The 25,508-nt window shown below is 37.1% G+C and overlaps 1 protein-coding gene across 2 annotated transcripts in view; it reads left to right on the forward strand.

The window, feature by feature from the left end:
- Nucleotides 1-25,508, forward strand: part of TOMM40L (translocase of outer mitochondrial membrane 40 like) — a 64,534-nt gene that overhangs the window by 693 nt on the left and 38,333 nt on the right. For both annotated transcript variants that reach the window (XM_053704644.1, XM_053704650.1), the window contains exons 3-5: nt 7,542-7,609; nt 20,441-20,533; nt 22,534-22,635. In XM_053704644.1, coding sequence (XP_053560619.1) covers nt 7,542-7,609; nt 20,441-20,533; nt 22,534-22,635 — 263 coding nt within the window. The remainder of the gene's footprint in view (nt 1-7,541; nt 7,610-20,440; nt 20,534-22,533; nt 22,636-25,508) is intronic.

Genomic DNA, 25,508 nt, shown 5'->3' on the forward strand with positions numbered 1-25,508 from the left:
ATAGAATCTTTCATGATTATGATAAAGAATGCAATTTTAAACCACATTCCGATTTACTCCTATTATCTAATTGGCTTTGTTCTCTTTTTTACTTTATTGAAGTTAGGCAGAAGAGCTAGGGACCTAGCTGAACACATTGGACGAGCCAATGACAAGAGAGATATAAGTGCACCCTCTAATCACCTGCTAGTTACCAGTATTGGATTGTTGTTCCTAAGCCCACCTACGTATGTTCTTCAACAAATGCCACAAACAGAACAGCAACTTTTTATAATGAGTTAATTTGAATGTTTTTTTATGCTCTGTCTAAACCATAGATCAGTTTTGACTTTACTACTCCTTTAATGTAGCATTTTTTTCCCATTAGTACAAATTGCTGTGCGATAATAAATCAGATATTTAACAGGAAGGATTTTAGTGTTACCAGATATTCAGATTTAATACTGCTCAAATTTCAGGTCTGACACTTCTAATATTATGTGGACTTATGAAGTTATTTGATTTGCAAAATGATACTGCATTTCCCTGTGCCCATGGAACCCTATATTTATGAACATTTAAATATATTTGTTTTACTATCGCTTGAAAAAATGGGGGCATATTTCCAATTATTGTGATGCAATTCAGTTCATACTAATATTTCTTAAAGGGACACTGAACCCAATTTTTTTTCTTTCATGATTCAGATAGAGCATGCAATTTTAAGGCACTTTCTAATTTTATTCCTATTATCAATTTTTCTTCGTTCTCTTGCTATCTTTATTTTAAAAAGAAGACATCTAAGCTTTTTTTTTTTATTCAGAACTCTGGACAGCACTTTTTTATTGGAGGATGAGTTTATCCACCAATCAGCAAGAACAACCCAGGTTGATCACCAAAAATGGGCCGGCATCTAAACTTACTTTCTTGCATTTCAAATCAAGATACCAAGAGAATGAATAAAATTTGATAATAGGAGTAAATTAGAAAGTTGCTTAAAATGTCATGCTCTATCTGAATCACAAAATAAAAAAATTGGGTACAGTGTCCCTTTAAGTTTCTGCTCAAGAGAAATGTTTCTTGGCGAGGGGAGACGATCATTTTTAAGAGACGTGAACCCCCCAAAAAACAACTTTCCAATATACTTCTATTATCAAATTTGCTGAATTATCTTGTTATCCTTTTGTTGAAGGACCAGCAACACACTACTGTGAGTTAGCTGAACACATGTGGTGAACCAATAACACAAGGCATATATATGCATCACCTATTATGAGCTAGCTCCCAGTATTGTATTGCTGCTTCTGAGCATATCGAGGAATGCTGTTTATCAAAGGATACCTAAAGAATTTAGACCTAGATTTGGAGTTTGGCGGTAGCCGTGAAAACCAGCGTTAGAGGCTCCTAACGCTGGTTTTAGGCTACCGCCGGTATTTAGAGTCACTCAAAATAGGGTCTAACGCTCACTTTTCAGCCGCGACTTTTCCAAACCGCAGATCCCCTTACGTCGATTGCGTATCCTATCTTTTCAATGGGATCTTCCTAACTCCGGTATTTAGAGTCGTTTCTGAAGTGAGCGTTAGACATCTAACGACAAAACTCCAGCCGCAGGAAAAAAGTCAGGAGTTAAGAGCTTTCTGGGCTAACGCCGGTTCATAAAGCTCTTAACTACTGTGCTCTAAAGTACACTAACACCCATAAACTACCTATGTACCCCTAAACCGAGGTCCCCCCACATCGCCGCCACTCGATTAAATTTTTTTAACCCCTAATCTGCCGACCGCCACCTACGTTATCCTTATGTACCCCTAATCTGCTGCCCCTAACACCGCCGACCCCTGTATTATATTTATTAACCCCTAATCTGCCCCCCACAACGTCGCCGCCAGCTACCTACACTTATTAACCCCTAATCTGCCGTCCGCACGCCGCCGCCAGCTACATTATCCCTATGTACCCCTAATCTGCTGCCCCTAACACCGCCGACCCCTATATTATATTTATTAACCCCTAATCTGCCCCCCACAACGTCGCCTCCACCTGCCTCCACTTATTAACCCCTAATCTGCCGAGCGGACCGCACCGCTATTATAATAAAGTTATTAACCCCTAATCCGCCTCACTAACCCTATAATAAATAGTATTAACCCCTAATCTGCCCTCCCTAACATCGCCGACACCTAACTTCAATTATTAACCCCTAATCTGCCGACCGAATCTCGCCGCTATTCTAATAAATGTATTAACCCCTAAAGCTAAGTCTAACCCTAATACTAACACCCCCCTAAGTTAAATATAATTTAAATCTAACGAAATTAATTAACTCTTATTAAATAAATTATTCCTATTTAAAGCTAAATACTTACCTGTAAAATAAATCCTAATATAGCTACAATATAAATTATAATTATATTATAGCTATTTTAGGATTTATATTTATTTTACAGGCAACTTTGTAATTATTTTAACCAGGTACAATAGCTATTAAATAGTTAAGAACTATTTAATAGCTAAAATAGTTAAAATAATTACAAATTTACCTGTAAAAGAAATCCTAACCTAAGTTACAATTAAACCTAACACTACACTATCAATAAATTAATTAAATAAACTACCTACAATTACCTACAATTAACCTAACACTACACTATCAATAAATTAATTAAATACAATTGCTACAAATAAATACAATTAAATAAACTAGCTAAAGTACAAAAAATAAAAAAGAACTAAGTTACAAAAAATAAAAAAATATTTACAAACATAATAAAAATATTACAACAATTTTAAACTAATTACACCTACTCTAAGCCCCCTAATAAAATAACAAAGCCCCCCAAAATAAAAAAATGCCCTACCCTATTCTAAATTACTACAGTTCAAAGCTCTTTTACCTTACCAGCCCTGAACAGGGCCCTTTGCGGGGCATGCCCCAAGAAATACAGCTCTTTTGCCTGTAAAAAAAAACATACAATACCCAAGCCCCCCAACATTACAACCCACCACCCACATACCCCTAATCTAACCCAAACCCCCCTTAAATAAACCTAACACTAAGCCCCTGAAGATCATCCTACCTTGTCTTCACCATACCAGGTTCACCGATCGGTCCAGAAGAGCTCCTCCGATGTCCTGATCCAAGCCCAAGCGGGGGGCTGAAGAGGTCCATGATCCGGCTGAAGTCTTCATCCAAGCGGGGCAGAAGAGTTCTTCCATCCGATTGAAGTCTTCATCCAAGCGGCATCCATCCGGAGCGAAGCGGCAGCATCCTGAAGACCTCCACCGCGGAACATCCATCCTGGCCGACGACTGAACGACGAATGACGGTTCCTTTAAATGACGTCATCCAAGATGGCGTCCCTCGAATTCCGATTGGCTGATAGGATTCTATCAGCCAATCGGAATTAAGGTAGGAATATTCTGATTGGCTGATGGAATCAGCCAATCAGAATCAAGTTCAATCCGATTGGCTGATCCAATCAGCCAATCAGATTGAGCTCGCATTCTATTGGCTGATCGGAACAGCCAATAGAATGCGAGCTCAATCTGATTGGCTGATTGGATCAGCCAATCGGATTGAACTTGATTCTGATTGGCTGATTCCATCAGCCAATCAGAATATTCCTACCTTAATTCCGATTGGCTGATAGAATCCTATCAGCCAATCGGAATTCGAGGGACGCCATCTTGGATGACGTCATTTAAAGGAACCGTCATTCGTCTTTCAGTCGTCGGCCAGGATGGATGTTCCGCGGTGGAGGTCTTCAGGATGCTGCCGCTTCGCTCCGGATGGATGCCGCTTGGATGAAGACTTCAATCGGATGGAAGAACTCTTCTGCCCCGCTTGGATGAAGACTTCAGCCGGATCATGGACCTCTTCAGCCCCCCGCTTGGGCTTGGATCAGGACATCGGAGGAGCTCTTCTGGACCGATCGGTGAACCTGGTATGGTGAAGACAAGGTAGGATGATCTTCAGGGGCTTAGTGTTAGGTTTATTTAAGGGGGGTTTGGGTTAGATTAGGGGTATGTGGGTGGTGGGTTGTAATGTTGGGGGGCTTGGGTATTGTATGTTTTTTTTTACAGGCAAAAGAGCTGTATTTCTTGGGGCATGCCCCGCAAAGGGCCCTGTTCAGGGCTGGTAAGGTAAAAGAGCTTTGAACTGTAGTAATTTAGAATAGGGTAGGGCATTTTTTTATTTTGGGGGGCTTTGTTATTTTATTAGGGGGCTTAGAGTAGGTGTAATTAGTTTAAAATTGTTGTAATATTTTTATTATGTTTGTAAATATTTTTTTATTTTTTGTAACTTAGTTCTTTTTTATTTTTTGTACTTTAGCTAGTTTATTTAATTGTATTTATTTGTAGCAATTGTATTTAATTAATTTATTGATAGTGTAGTGTTAGGTTAATTGTAGGTAATTGTAGGTAGTTTATTTAATTAATTTATTGGTAGTGTTAGGTTTAATTGTAACTTAGGTTAGGATTTCTTTTACGGGTAAATTTGTAATTATTTTAACTATTTTAGCTATTAAATAGTTCTTAACTATTTAATAGCTATTGTACCTGGTTAAAATAATTACAAAGTTGCCTGTAAAATAAATATAAATCCTAAAATAGCTATAATATAATTATAATTTATATTGTAGCTATATTAGGATTTATTTTACAGGTAAGTATTTAGCTTTAAATAGGAATAATTTATTTAATAAGAGTTAATTAATTTCGTTAGATTTAAATTATATTTAACTTAGGGGGGTGTTAGTATTAGGGTTAGACTTAGCTTTAGGGGTTAATACATTTATTAGAATAGCGGCGAGATTCGGTCGGCAGATTAGGGGTTAATAATTGAAGTTAGGTGTCGGCGATGTTAGGGAGGGCAGATTAGGGGTTAATACTATTTATTATAGGGTTAGTGAGGCAGATTAGGGGTTAATAACTTTATTATAATAGCGGTGCGGTCCGGTCGGCAGATTAGGGGTTAATAAGTGTAGGCAGGTGGAGGCGACGTTATGGGGGGCAGATTAGGGGTACATAGGGATAATGTAAGTAGCGGCGGTTTACGGAGCGGCAGATTAGGGGTTAATAATAATATGCAGGTGTCAGCGATAGCGGGGGCAGCAGAATAGGGGTTAATAAGTGTAAGGTTAGGGGTGTTTAGACTCGGGGTACATGTTAGAGTGTTAAGTGCAGACGTAGGAAGGGTTACCGCATAGCAAACAATGGGGCTGCGTTAGGAGCTGAACGCGGCTTTTTTGCAGGTGTTAGGTTTTTTTTCAGCTCAAACAGCCCCATTTTTTCCTATGGGAGAATCGTGCACGAGCACGTTTTTGAGGCTGGCCGCGTCCGTAAGCAACTCTGGTATCGAGAGTTGAAGCTGCGTTAAAAATGCTCTACGCTCCTTTTTTGGAGCCTAACGCAGCCTTTATGTGGACTCTCGATACCAGAGTTATTTTTATGGTGCGGCCAGTAAAACGCGGGCGTTAGTTTTTCGGGTCGTTACCGACAAAACTCCAAATCTAGCCGTTAGTGAATTTAATAATAGAAGTAAATTGGGTAGTTGTTTAAAAAGTGCATGCACTGCCTAAATTATTCACTTTAAGTCATAGGTCATAAATACAAATATATATATATATATATATATATATATATATATATATATATATATATATATTATATATATATAACATGGAAATATTAAAACTTAAATTCCTTATTAATTTTAATTATTGTTGACATCAATCATCTGAGTTTTTTTCTCTTTGGAATATTAAAAAGGATAACTGTTTGTTATCTGCTAAAATATTTTATAAATATAATAAAAAAATATTTTTGTTGTTATTCTTATTTGTGGCATCCAGTGATTTTTTTTTTAAAGGGACAGTCTACACCAGAATTTTTATTGTTTTAAAAGATAGATAATCCCTTTATTACCCATTTCCCAGTTTTGCATAACCAACACAGTTATATTAATATACTTTTAACCTCTGTGATTATCTTGTATTTAAGCCTCTGCAAACTGCCCCTTTTTTCAGTTCTGTTGACAGACTTGCAGTCTAGCCAATCAGTGCCTGCTCCCAGATTACTTCACGTGCATGAGCACAGTGTTATCTATATGAAATATGTGAACTAACACCCTCTAGTGGTGAAAAACTGTTAAAATGCAATCTGAAAGAGGTGGGCTTCAAGGTCTAAGAAATTAGCATATGAACCTCCTAGGTTAAGCTTTCAACTAAGAATACCAAGAGAACAAAGCAAAATTGGTGATAAAAGTAAATTGGAAAATTGTTTAAAATTACATGCTCTATCTGAATCATGAAAGTTTATTTTGGCCTAGACTGTCCCTTTAAGAAGCTGTGTTTTGTTTTAGAGACACCACCTGATTTTGAAGAGGTATAATATGATAACTTAATTTTTTTCCTCTATTGCACAGAGAAGAAATATGACTGTTTTTATGTTTTTGATTTTTAATAAATCTACCTGATATGAATGCCTAATTTCTTAATGCCTATAGCATATTGTTTATAATTTAAATAGGAAATTTAACACTTAAAGGTATTCTAAACCCATTTTTTTCTTTTATGATTCAGATTGAGCATGTATTTTTTTTTTTTTTTTTTTATTAAATTTTCAACATATACAATATACAAAATATGAAGAGGGGATCAAGACAACAGTATGTGATATACAGTAAACTGTATCACAAAGTTCTATCCATATTACAAAAACAGAACTATATATATCCCCAATCTATAGCATAACCATATAAATTTTAAACAATCGATCTAATCTTGGCAACAATGAATTGCTGCTGCGCTACTCTCTACTATCTAGTTCCTGCCTCTCTTCTGCATTTCTGAGCATGTAATTTTAATCAAATTTCTAATTTACGCCTATTATAAATTTTTCTTCATTCTATTGCTATCTTTATTTGAAAAAGCAGAAATATAAGGTTAGGAGCCGGCCCATTTTTGGTTTAGCACCTGGGTAGCACTTGCTGATTAGTAGCTACATTTAGCCACTAATCAGCAAGTGCTACCCAGGGGCTGAACCAAAAATGAACCAGCTCTTAAGCTTACTTTCCTATTTTTTCAAATAAAGATAACAATGAAAGAAAAAATTGTGTTAAAGGGACACTGAACTCAATTTTTTTTTCATGATTCAGATAGAGCACGCAATTTTAAGCAACTTTCTAATTGACTCCTATTATCCAATTTTCTTCATTCTCTTAGTATCTTTATTTGAAAAGCAAGAATGCAAGTTTAGATGCCGGCCCATTATTGGTGAACAACCTGGGTTGTTCTTGCTTATTGGTGGATACATTCACCCACCAATAAACAAGTGCTGTCCGGGTCTGAACCAAAAATTGGCTGGCTCCTTAGCTTAGATGCCTTATTTATCAAATAAAGATAGCAAAAGAACGAAGAAAAATTGATACTTAGAGTAAATGGGAAAGTTGCTTAAAATTGCATGCTCTATCTAAATCACGAAAGAAAATATTTGTGTTCAGTGTCCCTTTAAGTATCCCTTTAAATGCACTCCATCATATCTTCCAACTCTAATTTCAGAGGTCTTCCCGCAACAAATGGAAGGAGTAAAGCTGATTATAAACAAGCACTTCAGTAACCATTTTCAGGTAAGCTTACATTTTGTAGTATAAGTGCAACTTTACTATATCTGGATTATAAAACTCTACAATCTTTTTTCAGACTTATTAGAGGCCTGTAACTCAGGCACAAATCAGCCTGGGATCTAGAGCGAGACCGCTAAAGTTGTTAAAATTGAGTGTTAACTTGCATGTGGTTTGCATTCCTGGTATTAGCTGTGAAGTAGAACCAAATAGTTCCTTTACTAAACGACTCATGACGGTTACTTAGCCTGCTGTAGAGTGTGTAGAGAATGATAGTTAGCAGCCAAACATCATTGTATTAGCTGTTTATAATATTATGTATACTATAGATAGCAGCGTTTATCTGTCTTACATTAGCAGACATGAAGTGTAGGGGGACACAAAATGAAACAGCAGCTGCATCCTGGCCTCTAATTACCCTCTTCTAGTTGATTATTATTTCTGCATGTGGCTCCCTTATATACATAGATAAGCAGTGAACACCTGACACCAGTGCATGATCAGGAACATTATATCAACAACACTTCAAGCATGTGTAAGTATCAGATGTTTGTGCCTTCTGTGGTTTCAAATGTACAGGAAAAGTCGACATGGAGTGCTCAAACAAAAGGCAAAAAATAAATTAAAATGCTTCTAGTTTACCCTTTCGTGTCATGGCTAAAGTGCCTAGATCGGAACAACTGTTCCGATGTAGACAAATTGAAACCACGCGATCGTGCACACGATCGCAAGATTTCAATTATTGGATCGCGTCTGGGGTGCGTCCCTACAACCCTAGGAATGCCCTCCAGACCGCGATCAAATCCTGAAAGCACAGAAGGCTTCAGGACAGCCGTTAGCTATGACGTTCTATTCCGTCATAACGGCTTTAAAAGGTTAAATTAGAAACACATAACAGCTTATTTCAAAATTGATTTTTATGCCCTATCAAAAACACTAAATAAATAAATGCTAGCAAAGTTTAGCCTGAAAATAGTTTGTGTGTGTATGTATATGTATATATATATATATATATATATATATATATATATATATATATATATATATATATATATATATATATATATATATATATATATATATATATATATATATATATATATATATATATGCTAAATCTCTCCAAAACTCCTTATTTTTCCCCCACCTTCCAATGTCTCCACCCCCAAAATTTCTATTACTGTTGATAATTCCATCATTACTCCTACCCCGCATGCCCGATGTCTTGGGGGCACACTTGACTCAGATCTTTCCTTCACTCCTCACATTCAGTCCTTGGCTAAAGCCTGCTGCTTCCACCATAAAAACATTGCTAAAATTAGACATTTCCTTACACAAGATACAACTAAGATTTTAATCCACTCTCTCATCCTTTCCCGCCTCGACTACTGCAACTCCGTCCTCTCTGGTCTACCTAGCTGCCGCATAGCTCCTTTACAATCCATTATGAATGCCTCTGCCAGGCTCATCTTCCTTACTCGTCGATCTTCCTCTGCTGCGCCTCTCTGCCAATACCTTCACTGGCTTCCTCTTGCCTCTAGGATTAAACACAAAATCCTCACTCTGACATACAAAGCTCTCAACTGCACTGCTCCCCCCTACATTTCAGAACTTGTCTCCAGATACTCTCCCTCCCGTCCCCTTCGATCAGCTCAGGATCTCCTCCTCTCCTCCTCTCTTGTTACTTCGTCACATTCCCGTTTACAGGACTTCTCCAGACTGGCCCCCATCTTGTAGAACTCCCTGCCTCGCTCCACAAGACTCTCCCCTAGTTTTAACAGCTTCAAGTGCTCCCTAAAAACTCTACTATTCAGGGATGCTTACAACCAACACTAATCTTTCCTAACTCCATTGCTTTCCCCTTGAACCCCTTAGAATGTAAGCCTATGAGCCCAGCTGTTTGCAGATCACCTTCATAAGTGCCGACTATAACAGTGAAACTCTCGGCAAGGTCCTCTATCCACTTGATCCCTGCAAAAGCTATCCTGTATATTGATTATGTTTACAGCGCTGCAGAATCTGTTGGCGCTCTACATATACCTGATGATGATGATAATAAATATAATATATATATATAACAGAGAAATGGGGTTTATGTAAAGTGCACTATAAACAAAATCCAATAAGCAATATGATGCCCTTCTCTCCAATATGAAAGATCCAAAGTCCTTGTAAGGAAACATGCATTGGAATGTCTTGTATACAGCTGCTACCCTGGTTTGCAACGGACTGGGTATAACAGGCAGAAGTGAATGGCAAATATATATATATATATATATATATATATATATATATATATATATATATAAAAATATATATATATATACACATAAAACAGCGAGGACTATGCCTCTGACAGCCTGTGGCTGCTCTCACTCACTGTTAGCGTGCTTCTGTAGCGTAGCCCCTCCGGCTCTGTGTAGCCACTTCTGTTCGTGCAGACTGCTTCTCAAGTGTAAGCACTGTATTCAGCGTGTAGCGTGTTCCTCTGTACACGTTCTATGACGTAGCATATCCTTCATTCCGTGCATGTGATGTTTGGCGGCCAATCACCTCTTGAGGATCCAGGTGCTGTCTTTGTGACCAATGTGAGAGCCGCAATTGCTGCAGGGAATAGATTTTTCCTGCATAGAGAGAGAAGAGCTGCCGAGCTCTTAATGACCCAGGTACCTGGCAAATATTCAGTGTGCAAAAAAACGAAGCTTGATCCTGAGGTCAATGTGAAAAGATAAAAATAGTCTTTATTAAGTTCCAATCGGTAAAAAACCCAGGGGGGGGGGGGTCCAACACTTACAAACACTGAACACTGTGTCCTCAAGCTGACATGTTTCGGTGTAATACCGTAATCATAGCTGATGGAGTACACCAGTGCTAGTCATTTAAAAGGCAATGAAAATTTTCCATTGGTTAACAATAAGATATATACAGGTGATCAGTGGAATTAACATTAACCTGTTCCTTCCTAGGCAGAAGTGTATGTACATTTTCAATCTCCAACATATAACAGTATATAACTGTGTATGCTAGCCTATGCTCATTTTGTCATGCAAAACTATGTAACTAGATAAAATAACATAACATTCTAGGATAAGTACGTTCATTTACTAGTATTTGACTATGCAAAACCTAGCTTTCAAGAGAAACCCTCTTAATGGAGGATGGCTGTGTGAGATAAAAAAGGGGGGGGGGGGATATAGAGGAGAGTGAACAGAATGTATATGGACTTTTTGTATGTCATATAGAGGGAAGAACATGTTTATTGAATGGTGTATGTACTCTTAGAAATGTCAAAAAGACAAATATAAATTTGTTTTGAATAGATAGAAAAAGAAATAATAGCAAGAAATTGCATGTAACATAGGTATAATATTTTATACCAAGGACGATACCATAATTCGTCACCTACCATGTAAGGTGGATACAACTGGATAAAGATCCCAAATAAATTGTTTGTTTGTGCAATAATACCTATTAATTTTTTTTTTTATTTATGATGAGTACTTCTAAATGCTTAACTAAGATGTGTATTCTATCTGTATGAAATGTATATGTATATGCCCTATGTATCTGGGCTATATAAATATATATACTAATTATTGAAAGTGCTTCAAACAGAGTTTACAAAATGAGTTAAGATAGAAAATATAAAAGATGCTGTAACCTCATTTCCAATAATTTATGAGATCGTATTCCGAATTAAGACTTCTATATACTCTGGTCTGGAGTCTAAAAATCCCAGAATATGGTCTCTGTCACCCCCACGTAAGGGAGTTTTGACCCATTCTATTGCTTGCCACCTCAGAGTTGCGCTGCTCTTATTATGTGCATTCTTAAAATGCTTCACTAAAGGAGTAGTTGCTTCGCCAATTTTGATGGTGGACAGATGATTTCGTATTCTAATGTTCACCTCAGTAGTGGTGAGACCAACATACTGGAGGTGGCATTCTTTTGCCACATCTTTACATCCCCCTATGTCTCAACCAAGATCCTTGTTCTCCCACTGATTGGCTGGGTAACTCTTAAGGAGACAGATAATTACCTAAAGTTTTGCTTTTTCTGTACGAACACCTTAGGCCATTGTCTACACAAACTTTGAGTCTGTCGTCTGCCAATAGAAGACGAAAATGTTTGTTTACAATATTACAAATATCTTTGTACGCTGTACTGTAATCTGTAACAAAAGTAACCTTATCTAGTTTAGTGGTATCCAACTGTTTGGATCCTCTAAGTAAAGTGTTTCTATCTAGTCTATCTACCTGATATTGGGCTTGGTCAATTACATACTTAGGATAGCCCCTTTGCTGTAACCTCATTCTCATATCCTTGCTCTGTTCCCGATAGGTAGATTCTTCAGTACAGTTCCTCTTAATCCTTATAAGTTCACCCTTTGCCACCGCCAGGGTACTTGTTTAGGGTGGCAGCTTTTTGCATGAAGCAAGGTATTCTTAGTAATTGGCTTCCTGTAGATACTGCTGGTGACAGAGACCATATTCTGGGCAAACGTGAGATGTTCTGGATTTTTAGACTCCAGACCAGAGTACCTAGAGGTCTTAATTCGGAATACGATCTCATAAATTATTGGAAATGAGGTTACAGCATCTTTTTATATTTTCTATCTTAACTCATTTTGTAAACTCTGTTTGAAGCACTTTCAATATCTAGTATATATTTATATAGCCCAGATACATAGGGCATATACATATACATTTCACACAGATAGAATACACATCTTAGTTAAGCATTTAGAAGTACTCATCATAAATAAACATAAAAAAATATTAATAGGCATTATTGCACAAACAAACAATTTATTTGGGATCTTTATCCAGTTGTATCCACCTTACATGGTAGGTGACGAATTATGGTATCGTCCTTGGTATAAAATATTATACCTGTGTTACATGCAATTTCTTGCTATTATTTTTTTTTCTATCTTTTCAAAACAAATTTATATTTGTCTTTTTGACATTTCTAAGAGTACATACACCATTCAATAAACATGTTCTTCCCTCTATATGACATACAAAAAGTCCATATACATACTGTTCACTCTCCTCTATATCCCCCCCCCCCCTTTTTTATCTCACACAGCCATCCTCCATTAAGAGGGTTTCTCTTGACAGCTAGGGTTTGCATAGTCAAATACTAGTAAATGAACGTACTTATCCTAGAATGTTATGTTATTTTATCTAGTTACATAGTTTTGCATGACAAAATGAGCATAGGCTAGCATACACAGTTATATACAGTTATATGTTGGAGATTGAAAATGTACATACACTTCTGCCTAGGAAGGAACAGGTTAATGTTAATTCCACTGATCACCTGTATATATCTTATTGTTAACCAATGAAAAATTTTCATTGCCTTTTAAATGACTAGCACTGGTGTACTCCATCAGCTATGATTACGGTATTACACCGAAACATGTCAGCTTGAGGACACAGTGTTCAGTGTTTGTAAGTGTTGGACCCCCCCTGGGTTTTTATACATATATATACTGCAACCAGGTTGTAAATGGCCATAGAATAAGCTAACAAGTTATTGAGCTGGTTGTTCTTTTCCTGAGGGTGCGTTTCTCTCTTTGTGTATTGTGTATCCCTAAGGGAAAAGGGGCAACCAGATGTGGCCTCCTGGCTCAGCGTTCTTAGATGAATATGGCTGTACCTCACTGACGAGGCCCAATGAAGGCCAAAACTATTGTCTGGGGTTGCTATGTTCCTTGTTCAGGGAGGAATTGTCTGGTATTTCAGCGCAGGACTGACGTTAATTTGTTGGATCGGACTGATATACTACAGGAAAGTTTTACTCTTTGAAAAACATTACTGGGCTAAAAAGATTCTGGTAAATCGCCATAGAACAAGTTATTGAGCTGTTTATTCGTTCCTGAGAGTGCGCTTCTGTGTGTATATGTGTTTGTGAAGTGTGTATATATATATATATATATATATATATATAGTTTTTGTTTTTTGTACATATTATGCAGCTGTATATGATTTTTATACTCTTCTCTGCAGTTTAATGTGTTTATTTGTTCTGGCCTTTGGCTTTCTCTCAACCACGTTTCACCTTTCACTCTCAGGCCAATTCTGATATTTACAACACCCCCCTCCTCTAGCAACTGTGTCATTTTGATTATTATTGCTTCAGAGCTGACTACCTCGAGGAAAATTCTTGAAAGCTTGTCTTTTAAATATGTTAGTCCAATTAAAAGTAATCATTGCATAATGCTCATTATTCTGCCATCTTGTCTACTGGACGAATAAGACTAAACCAATAAATATATGAAATATTTAAATATATATATATGTATGTATGTATGTATGTATGTGTATATATATATATATATATATATATATATATATATATATATATATATATATATATATATATATATATATGTATGTGTGTGTGTTGCTAAAGTCAGATATTGGGTAATCCTAAGATTACCCGGGTAAAATGGACATTACCCAAGCGACTGTGGGTAAAGCCAGATGTATAATCATAAATCCCCTCAGAATGCGGAGTCACTGCATCAAACATATGAACTATGCACTGTAATTCCCCCATCTTCACTATCTTTTTCCATTTTAATGGGAGGAGAGTCCACTGCTTCATTTATTACTTGTGGGAAATAAGAACCTGGCCACCAGGAGGAGGCAAAGACACCCCAGCCAAGGCTTAAATACCTCCCCCACTCCCCTCATCCCCCAGTCATTCTTTGCCTTTCGTCACATGAGGTTGGCAGAGAAGTATCGGAAGATTCGGAGTAGTCTCTTATGGAGGGTAGTACTCTTCGAAATAGGACTGGAGTTTTAAGTAATCCTGTCAGCCTCTCAGTGAGAACATGGATGAAAGTTAGAGTCCGGAGATGCAGGGAGTGTTGTCTCTGCGAAACCATCTCAGTCCGTATTAAAGGCTCAAGCTATGGAGGACTCTGATATGTTAGAGGATACTCCCTCTTTAATTAAATCTAATACCTGTACAGGTTGAACCGCCTGCTCAACTGTGTTCCACATGCTTTGATAAGATTACAATATCTAAGAAGAATAAGATATTTAGTACTACTGAGCCTACTACTGAGCCGTCCACCTCTGAGGGTTCTCTGTCCCGCGAAGTGCGTTCCCAACTTTAATCTCTGATTACACATAGCTCCCCAAGGCCCTACTAATCCTCCCGCGGGAGGGGCCATCGTGGCCGCCAGATTTTGCTGCCCAGTTTCAAGAGGCGGTTTCTGCGGCCTTCCATGCCCTACCACGCCCTGCAAAGCACAAGCGAAGGGAAAGACATAGCTTTTCGTCCCAGAGGTCATCTACTCCGTTGGATGTCTCTGAGAGATTATCTGACGAGGAGGAAGCTTCCAACTCATCGGAGGGCGCTCTCTCTGGGACGGAATTGGTGTCTTCTAGACCTCCGGCTACAGAGGAGCCAGATTTTAAGTTTAAGATGGAGCATTTGTGCTTTTTACTGAAAAAGTGCTTACTACGTTGGAGGTTCCAGAACCGAACCTTCGATCCCTAAACTATATAGGGTTTACGAGGACAGGGTGGTGCCTCAGACCTTCCCAGTTCCCATGAAGATGGCTATGATTATTAAGAATGAATGGGAGAAACTGGGCTCGTCCTTTTCTCCCTCTACCTTTTTTAAAAAGCTTTTCCCCGTTCTGGACTCTCAGCTTGAGCTATGGGGGGCTATTCCTAAGGTGGATGAAGCGATCTCCACGCTCGCTAAGCATACGACTATTCCCCTTGAGGAAACTTCATCGTTCAGAACCCATGGAAAAAAAGTTGGAATCCATGTTGAGAAAGATGTTCCAACTCACAGGGTTTGTTTTCCAATCAGCAGTGGTGATCGCTGCGGTGGCTGGAGCGGCTACCTATTGGTGTGAAGCACTGACAGCTATGGTCGAGGTGGAGACTCCCCCCTAGAGAGATAAAGGAAAAGATTAAGGCCTTAAGGGTCGCAAATTCTTTTATCTGTGATGCAAATATGCAGGTTATTCGCCTAAATGTGTAAAAGACCCTAAAAATATTAGCTTAAGCTACCTCAATAGAAGTGCAACCCAAAAACACTTCCCTTAATGAAATATAAAAAACAATAAATTTGAGGACCGCTAAATAAAAGCAGCTAAAGAGATCAAAATGAGACAAGACTATGTTAATATATATTATAAAATGATGGATAATATTTATTAAGAAACAATACAAATGCCTAATACCACCGGTGGTAAAACATGTGAAAATATTTGTCTGATCCTAAAATGACATTTAAAAAAAACATTTAACAACAGTAATGAAACTATCTTGATTAATATATGCTAATGCTTATAAAACTATAATTGTAGTGGACAGAAAAAAATGCTATTGTTACTTCGTCAATACAAAGAAGTTATTACTAAAGTTGCCTTTTGTAGCCGTTAGTGTGTACTCGCAAATACGGGTGATACTTTTGTATTTGCTGAAACTTATGTAGCCTGAAAAATGGGTGTTAAATGTCCAGCAACAATAGTCCCATATAACAATCCTTTGTCTATATAAAATAAGGAGGTATGGAAAATAGGAGAACAGTCAGCTGTAGTGAAAAGGTTACTCAGAATGAAATGATGTTTGTACTTCAGATTCGTGATAATTCCCAGAATACGAAACCTGCAGGGTTTCTCCGCTATTATAGAAAGTTGTAGCTTACCAGGGGTCTCCGGCTCTCAGACTCTTTACCTTTTACTGGTTTTCTTCCACAGTCTGACTTGATGTTTTTTGGATACGATATCCTCCAAGGTACAGCTGCTCTCCCCTCCAGGTAGCTTGTTCCGGTTCAGGTAGTGAGGTTACAAGACTTGATTCAGCCAATAGCGGATTGCCGGGAAAGGTGATTCAATTCAATTTTAAGTACAAAAGTCCTTTATAACAGAAGGTTACAATTTGGTTATTTGTAACTTGATTCTACCAGAAATAAGAGTAATCCTTTGTTGAAAATGTATCAGAGCGCTCTGAATTTCAAATTTAAACACAGCTTATCTTCACAACATCTACGCGTTTCAGCTTTAGACAGCCTTTTTCAAGATCTTGAAAAAAGCTGTCCAAAGCTGAAACGTAGATCTGCCCTGTCGCCGAGATCTGCTGGTTCAGGGTTCTACACCAAAATCTCGATTCTCTGAGGCTGACTGCATGGGGATTGAATGCCTAGTCTTGGCCAAGAGAAGTTTTTCACAAGGTTAAGGTAATCCAGGGTTCTGGCCTTTCTCCACGATGGACTGGATAAGGGTCTTGCCGCCAGTTCCTTTAAAGGGACAGATTTCGGCATTATTAGTGCTGTTACACAAGAAGCTAGCGGAGCTTCCTGATATTCAGTCCTTTGTTCAGGCTCTGTCTAGGATCAGACCTGTCTTTAGAAATTCTGCTCCTCCATGGAGCTTAAATTTGGTTCTTAAGGTGTTGCAGAGGGCTCCATTTGAGCCTACCCTGATATTTCTCCTACTGTTCCTTGCCCCCTTGGCAGAATGACTGGGGGATGAGGGGAGTAGGGGAGGTATTTATGCCTTTGGCCGGGGTGTCTTTGCCTCCTCCTGGGGGGGGGGGGTAAAGGGGGGCAAAGCCTCCCTTGTAAATCTAATTTCCCAAGGTTCACTTGGGGTGGATACCAGAGGATCGGCGGGGCGCCTTCCTTTAACCCACCAGGGTTGAGAAGAAAAAAAAAAAATCTACTGCTCATTCACACTAAAGGCTATTGCATTACATTTTACTGTGCATCTGGTGATTGTGCAGTTCTGTTGTATTTAATGGTCCACCTTGTAATTAAAAGATACTCCTGTTGTGTTGCTCAAGAATAACATTTCAGCCAAGTCTTAATGTTTTAAAAACAAATTACTGCAGTTGTTTTTCAGTGGCTAAACTCCACCCAGCATTTGCCTTATTTAGAGGAGCCAATCTGGGCTTTAGTCTGAAGACGACAAGGCTTGTCAGATTTATAAAGTTAGGATAAAGTGCATTGGTTTACAATTATCAGTTGAAGCCAATTATGGACAGATTTTTAGCAGAGTTAGCTATGAGAATTGATAATCCACAATTTTTAGAGCTAAACTAAATGAAAAGTTGTTTTATTACTCATAACTAAACATTTTTATAAAAAAATCTCAATATGTTTGCAATATACTTTCTTTGTTAATTTAGTTGAAAGGACAGTAAAGTTTTTTTTTTTTTTTTAACTACAAACATATATTACTGTCACTATTTTTTTGTGTTTTTTGTAACGGTTTGTTTTTCTTCAGCTCCTTGTCCCCTAGTTTATAACATGTTTTATTTAGAAGTGCACGGCTAAGTGCATCTTTTATACCCAGACAAGTGGGATACTGATGATATCACATGCAACATAATTACATACTACTATGCACATATGTGCATATACTTAGGGACTGCATCCTGATTGGATTAAAGGGTTGAAGATATTTCATCAACAGCACTTTATGTCCCCTTATTGTAAATAGCAATAAACATGCCCATCGTTAATTCTAAGCGCTGTCCAATATTAAATACGCATATTAATTTAACTAATCTTCCATTTAGATTTTGCCTCTATGGCTGGAATTGAATTATAATTATACAGAATAATTAAATGATATCATCTAGTGAGTCAAACTCTGAAGTGTCTGTTATCTAAAATGGTATTAACTTGACGATGTTAAAGGGACACTCAATCAAAATTAAACTTTCATTAATCAGATAGAGCATGCCATTTTAAACAACTTTCCAATTTACTTCTATTAACTAAATGTGCACAGTCTTTTTATATTTAAACTTTTTGAGTAGGGGTGCCTAAAATAATCGATTCTGCGATGCATCGCGATGCAGCCTGTTAACGATGCTGCATCGATGCAGTGCAGATCAGAATCGATTCAGGGGTGACATCATCGCGCAACGTCACGTGACCCCGCCTCTCTCACATAGCAGACGAGCCGACAGCATTTGTGTCAGGATTAATCTGGTTACAGCCCCCAGCTACACCACATCAGGACTTGCTGTGCACTCTGCGCAGATATCTGACCCAGAGAGCATTACCAATAGACCTCCTCTCACATGTTCCGGTCAGGAATTTTTATGACACCTATCCTAAAGAGCCGACAGCAGCCTCATGTAAACAGTGAATCTTTTCTTGTATTATAGATTCACTGTTTACTGTTGCGGTCTCTGCTGCATGTTTCCTCTGTCAGATCCCTAGCCCAAAGGAGCATTTGAGGGTTGCTATTAGATACAGCAAGTCAAAAGTTTTACAGCAACCCTCAAATGCTCGTTTGGGCTAGGGATCTGACAGAGGAAACATGCAGCAGAGACCGCAACAGTAAACAGTGAATCTATAATACAAGAAAAGATTCACTGTTTACATGAGGCTGCTGTCGGCTCTTTAGGATAGGTGTCATAAAAATTCCTGACCGGAACATGTGAGAGGAGGTCTATTGGTAATGCTCTCTGGGTCAGGTTTCAGATGTCTGCATGTACTCTGTGAGAATGTTTGAGTGAGTACACTGCTGCTGGTTTTCCTTTGTAAAATAAATCTACACATACATATCTGTGCATATTGTAGCATTATGTTTATAAGTGCTCTTCCATCTTACACAGTTGTTTAAAAGATTATTATATATACACACACACACACACACTATATATATATATATATATATATATATATATATATATATATATATATATATATATATATATATATATATATATATATATAGTGTGTGTATGTATAGATCTCTCTCTCTCTCTATATATATATATATATATAAATAAATGTGTGTATGTGTATATATATATATATATATATATATATATATATATATGTGTGTGTGTATATATATATATATATATATATATATATATATATATATATATATATATATATAAAATATGGAATAGAACAAGATCATGAAAATCATAGGCAGTAATCGTGATGCATCGCGATGCATCGTAGAATCGAATCGTATCGAATCGTTACGATGATAATCGTAATCGAATCGAATCGTGAGACAAGTGAAGATGCGCAGCTCTATTTTTGAGTCACCAGCTCCTACTGAGTATGTGCAAGAATAAGTGTGTATGCATTTGTGAATGGCTGATGGCTGTCACATGGTACGTGTATGCATTTGTTAATGGCTGATGGCTGTCACATGGTACAGGGGGTGTGGAAAAAGACATAACTTTTAAAATTCTCAGAAAAAAAATCTACTACTCATTTGAAGTTCAGACTAAGTGCTATTGCATTGTCTTGTTATCTTGCATTTGTTGATTATGCAAATCTACTGTGTTGACTGGTCCTTTAAGTTTCCCTGTAATGTGAAATGACAGACTGCAAGGATTTTATTAAAGTCCTTTGCAACAGATTAAAGAGACAGTAAACCCAGATATTTTTTTTATCATCATCATAAATATCTAACTACATCTATCTAAGATTTTACAATCATTTGTGGCAAGATCGCACAAACAGTATGTAAAGAATTTCAGTGAAAAAGTTAATATATATATAGTTTTGACCGTTAAATTAAAAAAAAAAAGGCTCTTTCTGCCACACTTGTAAGTGACTTTGAAATTGGTTTCCAAATATTTTTTAAGGCTTCACACATCATGAGCAGTGGGGGCAGTGTAATATTTTCTAATATTATAACATAGTTTAACATATATTTATTTAATGATAATTAGAGCAATAAACTTTGACAAATTTAGCTAATTTTAGCTTATCTTGATTAGATGTCGTAAGGAAATGAATTTATAACAAAATGTATTTCTACTTTCTGTTGTACCGTTCTGTATAAATTACTTCTCACTTTCTTTTTGTTCTCTCCAGATCAGCCACAGTATACATATGAGCACGGTCGGCCTGTCCAGTTATCATTTCAATGCCAAGTATTTTGGGGACCACCAACCTAGCCCCTCAGAGGTAGACATGGATATACTCTGAACGTTTCAGTTAACTTAAATGGATAGTAAACCCACATTTTATTTCTCAGCTAAATGTATACACCAATCAGCAAGCGCAACCCAGGTGCTGAACCATAAATGGGCCGGCATCTAAGCTTACATTCTTGCTTTTTTAAATAAAGATATCAAGAGAACGAAGAAAAATTGATAATGGAAGTAAATTAGAAAGTTGGGTTTACTATCCCTTTGACATTTTAGTAATAATTAATATTGCAGGATAAAATGTTTAAATTTGCTTTTCTCATAGTGACACTAAATCGGTAATATCGTTAGCAATATCCAGTTGGTTGAAAATAAGTGTACTTTAAAAAAGCATCCTGATGGATACAAGTGTTAGTGAGCCTGCTGATGTATTGCACTGCTTTTCAAACCTGTCCTTAGGCAAACAGGCCACATTCTGTAGATATCTGAACAGGTGAAATAATCAGTTGATTAGTAAACCATGGTTATTTTACCTGCTCTCATCAAGGTAATCCTGAAAACCTGTCCTGTTGGGGAGGCCTGAGGACAGGTTTGAAAACCAGAGGTGAATTATTATGTGATAGATGAGCAATAAAAACATAAGAGCTGCAGTTTAGATCTGAGTGATTACCAGACAGAGCTGACTACATTTTATGAGTCCTATTAATGCAATTTTTCTGCTTTAAAAATATCCACTTTCCAGACCTTGCAAATACCTCTAATGTGACCCGGTTCTTGCATTTTTTTAAGGGGACAGTGTACTGTAAAAGTGTTTTCCCCTTAATGTGTTTCCAGTGACCAGCTGCACAGTTTAAAAAGCATAGGAGCTTGTTCATTTAGGTATATTTTTGTATATCAAAGTCCGCCTTATCTTCCTCACTGCTTACTCAAACGCCAATAATTTAAGTATCTCTGTCACTCCCCCCATACTGGGAGTGTAATTTCATCTAAATCTTCTTGTTAAAGTAAATTTACAGCCTCCGCAATAATGTTATAGATTACCGTATATGTGATGTTTATAGTCGCTAAGTTTAAAAAAAGCACAGGCAGAGTTAGTGATAGGAGCGCTCGTTTAGAAAGGTAAAAGAACATTATGATATAGATAGATTAAAAAAAAAAAAAAAAAGATGAATAAAACTCATACTTATTTTATTAATTCTTGCGAATGCTGCCTGGCTGTGTGTGAAAATTAACTTTTCCTTTTAATTTACTGACAATTTCCATATAACTGACAGTTATAACAGGCAAAACTTAAAATAACAAAATAAAAGTAAAGGTGTTTGTAAACAATTTAATAAATTCGAGCTGATAAAATAGATAATCGAAAACATTAAAGGAGATAAAAAAGTACAGTGCACTGCCCCTTTAACTGGTTAAAGTTCTGGTTATCAAAGGAATATAAGGAGCCTATAAAGGGCCAATACAAAGATTTAGGGTTAGTGTGAAAACATGGAGTGGGGGGGAATGTTGACACATTTTAAAACATAAAAAGTTCAATTTATCAAGCTGGGGCGGACATTTTCGCCCCTGTCCGCCCCAGCTCTCCTCTGGCGGAATTTACCATTGCACACGAGTGCTGATACAGCAGAGAACCATGTGCATCCTTCACTTACAGATGCTTTGCATTCCAGTGACATCACACAATGTGACTGCTGGCATTCAGAGCATGCAAATGAGCAGCAGGTAGCATGCACTTTATAAGTTATATTTATAAATTATATGAAAATAACTGCAGATCAATTTAATTATAACCATTTATGTCTTATCAATGAGAAATGTAAATGAGGATTAAAATAGACACAATCAGATGGACACACTTACTTTACTGACGAATAATGGGGCTTATGTGCTTTTTTATATTTATCTGATGACCTTCTTGCTTTCTGTTCTCTATTTATTACACAGCTTTGCTAGACTCTTGATTAAAAAAATATTGGATCATTTATCAACAAATGTTTATTTTACATATATATGTTTTTTTCTGTTTTGTCCATTCAGAATTTTCCCACTTTGATCGGGGATATAGATAACATGGGGAGCTTAAATGCTCAGATCATGTGTCTGCTGGCTGATCGGGTCCGATCCAAATCGGTGTTCCAGGTAACAAAAACAAGCAGTTTAGTAACTTACTGACAAACATAAAAAAAGTCCTCTCCCCACCCCCCAATTCATCTAAAAGCATTTCATCTTTTTGTTGTATATAATATTTTTTCTTATTATTTGTAGAAAATTATGGTCTATTCAATGCAATGGAACAATTCTCCAGGTTAATTTCTGAGCATATATGTAGAGCAGTTCCTAGTAATCTATGGCTGGACACAGACTTACCTCTTAAAGGGACAGTCTACACCCTATTATAAGTGTTACTGCACCCAGGTGGTAAATCACCATAGAACAGGCTAACAATGGTATTGAGCCAGTTGTTCGTTCCTGTGAGTGCACTTCTCTCTGTATGTATTTAGTCTCCCTATGGGAAAAAGGGGCAACCAGACGTGGACTCCTTGCTCATTGTGCGTAGAGGAATATGGCTACACCTCACTGACGAGGCCCAATGAAGGCCGAAACGATCGTCTGGGGTTGCTGTGTTCCTTGTTCAGATAAGAATTGCCTGGTATTTCTGTGCTGGGCTGACCGTAATAGGTGGGATCAGACTGATATACTACAGGAAAGTTCTACTCTGTGAAAAGCATTACTGGGCTAAAAAGTTGCACCCAGGTGGTAAATCGCCATAGAACAGGCTAACAATGGTATTGAGCCAGTTGTTCGTTCCTGTGAGTGCACTTCTCTCTGTATGTATAAGTGTTATTCACCTGTTGAAACACATGAAACTAGCGTTCTTAATTTGGTCCATGCTACAGCTGCTTGAAAGCTGTACCTGTATTCTTGTCAAACATTTATTTTCTAAACTGCCTAAAATGGCCGTCAAGCTCCGCCCCTCTCGCGTCTATGTTAGGTTATTTTTATTATTAGCTAATCAACATCGACTCGCAAATTAGTTCTCTTGAACGCGCATTCTGATTTGCGCATGCGTAGTTAATACATAGGAGTGTTGCTGCCTATGCATTCCGTGTTTGTTTTACTTTGCAATATTCGCTCCAGTTTATCATACAGCATATTTTGTATTGCGGTATGTTAATTTTATCTTTTGAAAATATCTATATATATATATATATATATATATTTGTTATTCATCATATTTGATATAATAAGCGTATATTGCCAAAAAGTATATTTCACAACAATACTAAGAACAACGCCTTTTTATCTGAATATAGCTATGTGAAATGAACTCTCACGCCTCCACATTTTCTATCTCAACAATCCTAATATATTCTCCCTTTATTTATTGCTCTCTCTTGGTCTCTTCCCGAACATCCCCTAACCATCACAACCCGCAATCACTTTCAGACCTGCCTCCCACACTTATCTTGCACAAGGCTGCAGCTTCTAATGTTAAAATATCTCTTTCTATCTATCTATCTATCTATCTATCTATCTATCTATCTATCTATCTATCTATATATATATATATATATATATATATATATATATATATATACATACAATAAATAATAAAGTAAATTTAAACTGGAAGCACCACAGATGCTTTATCTGTCTAAATATCTCAATCCGCTTTAAAATATATATCTCTTTTTGTGTTAATGCATTGTGTTAGTGGATGGTAATATGTTAGGATGCTGGAGACACTTGCATTAGAGGAAGGGGATATGTGATTATCCTGCAGATGATTGCATTATTTGAACAGGATATATTAGAACGGTGCAGGAATCTACATAATGATGATCATTCTGCATGTAAGAATAATTTAACCCGGTTAGGGTTCCTGTGTGAGCTACCTGAATTGGATAACCCTCCTTCTCACTCCGTACCTGTACAATGCTTCCAGCAGATAGGCGAGTATATTGTGTTTTTAACTTTTGTTTCTTTACATGTCAATAAATTCTACGGTTAGAGAAGCGTGTGCACTCTCTCCTGTTTTTGTTTTAATTTGTCTAGATATTAGGGTGGTGTCCAGAATACCCCCACTTCTATGTGAGAACTGCACCGACTCAAGTAGAAGACAGATGGACCCGTTTGTGGAACACTATTATTTTTTCCAAAGTACTGTATACACCTTTTAAGTGACACCCACAGATGTGTGTGGGCTTGGGTGCAGACTACCTTTTGTTGCACAACTGGACTTGGTGGATAGTTTATTGACAATTTTTTACTTGCATCTGTTAATTGTTTGAGGAGCTTCATTGTTAGAAGATGCTGCAATTATATATTCATATTGACAAATGATAAATAAAAATGTCTGTGTGTAAAATGGATTATGTAAAAAGACTACATATCTTTGTATGATTTTAAGCTTTTTATGATCATTAAGTTATTCGTAGTGAGACTGAAAATAAAATAGTGAGTAGCTGAAGAAAACACAAGATAAATTGTGCTAAGACTCCATAAGAGGTCACGTAGTAGTTGGATGTCTTATAACAAGTACATATTTTGTGTCAGAAACTGTATTGATTGCTGCATATCACAGGGAGGTGGTGGTTTAGCCTTGTTTCTTTGTTGCGCCTATTCTTGTGCATGTACAAGGTCAATATTAATCCAACTACATCCATGAGGTCAATAAATTAGATCTTCTCTCATTGTCTTTGGACAAAATATGTAAATAAATACCATACATTAATATAAAAAAAATCGCTGTCCAGACCTTGAAAAATTCTACTGGTTGAGAGATGTGTAAAGATGTTCTCCTGAGGGATGTTGTAGGTGTAATCAAACTTTTTTTTTTTTTTTTTATTCAGATTTGGTTTAAAACAAAATTGGAATTGCAGTAAATGTGGTATTTTTAATTACTTCATTGAGCCAAGTCTAAAAGAAAAGTAAGGTATGGGCATAATACAAGATGGGCATGAACAAGAGTCATAATTCAGATGGACCATATCTCTTCATTGTATTTTAAA

This window comes from Bombina bombina, chromosome 1, assembly GCF_027579735.1.
Source record: "Bombina bombina isolate aBomBom1 chromosome 1, aBomBom1.pri, whole genome shotgun sequence".
Lineage (NCBI taxonomy): Eukaryota > Metazoa > Chordata > Amphibia > Anura > Bombinatoridae > Bombina > Bombina bombina.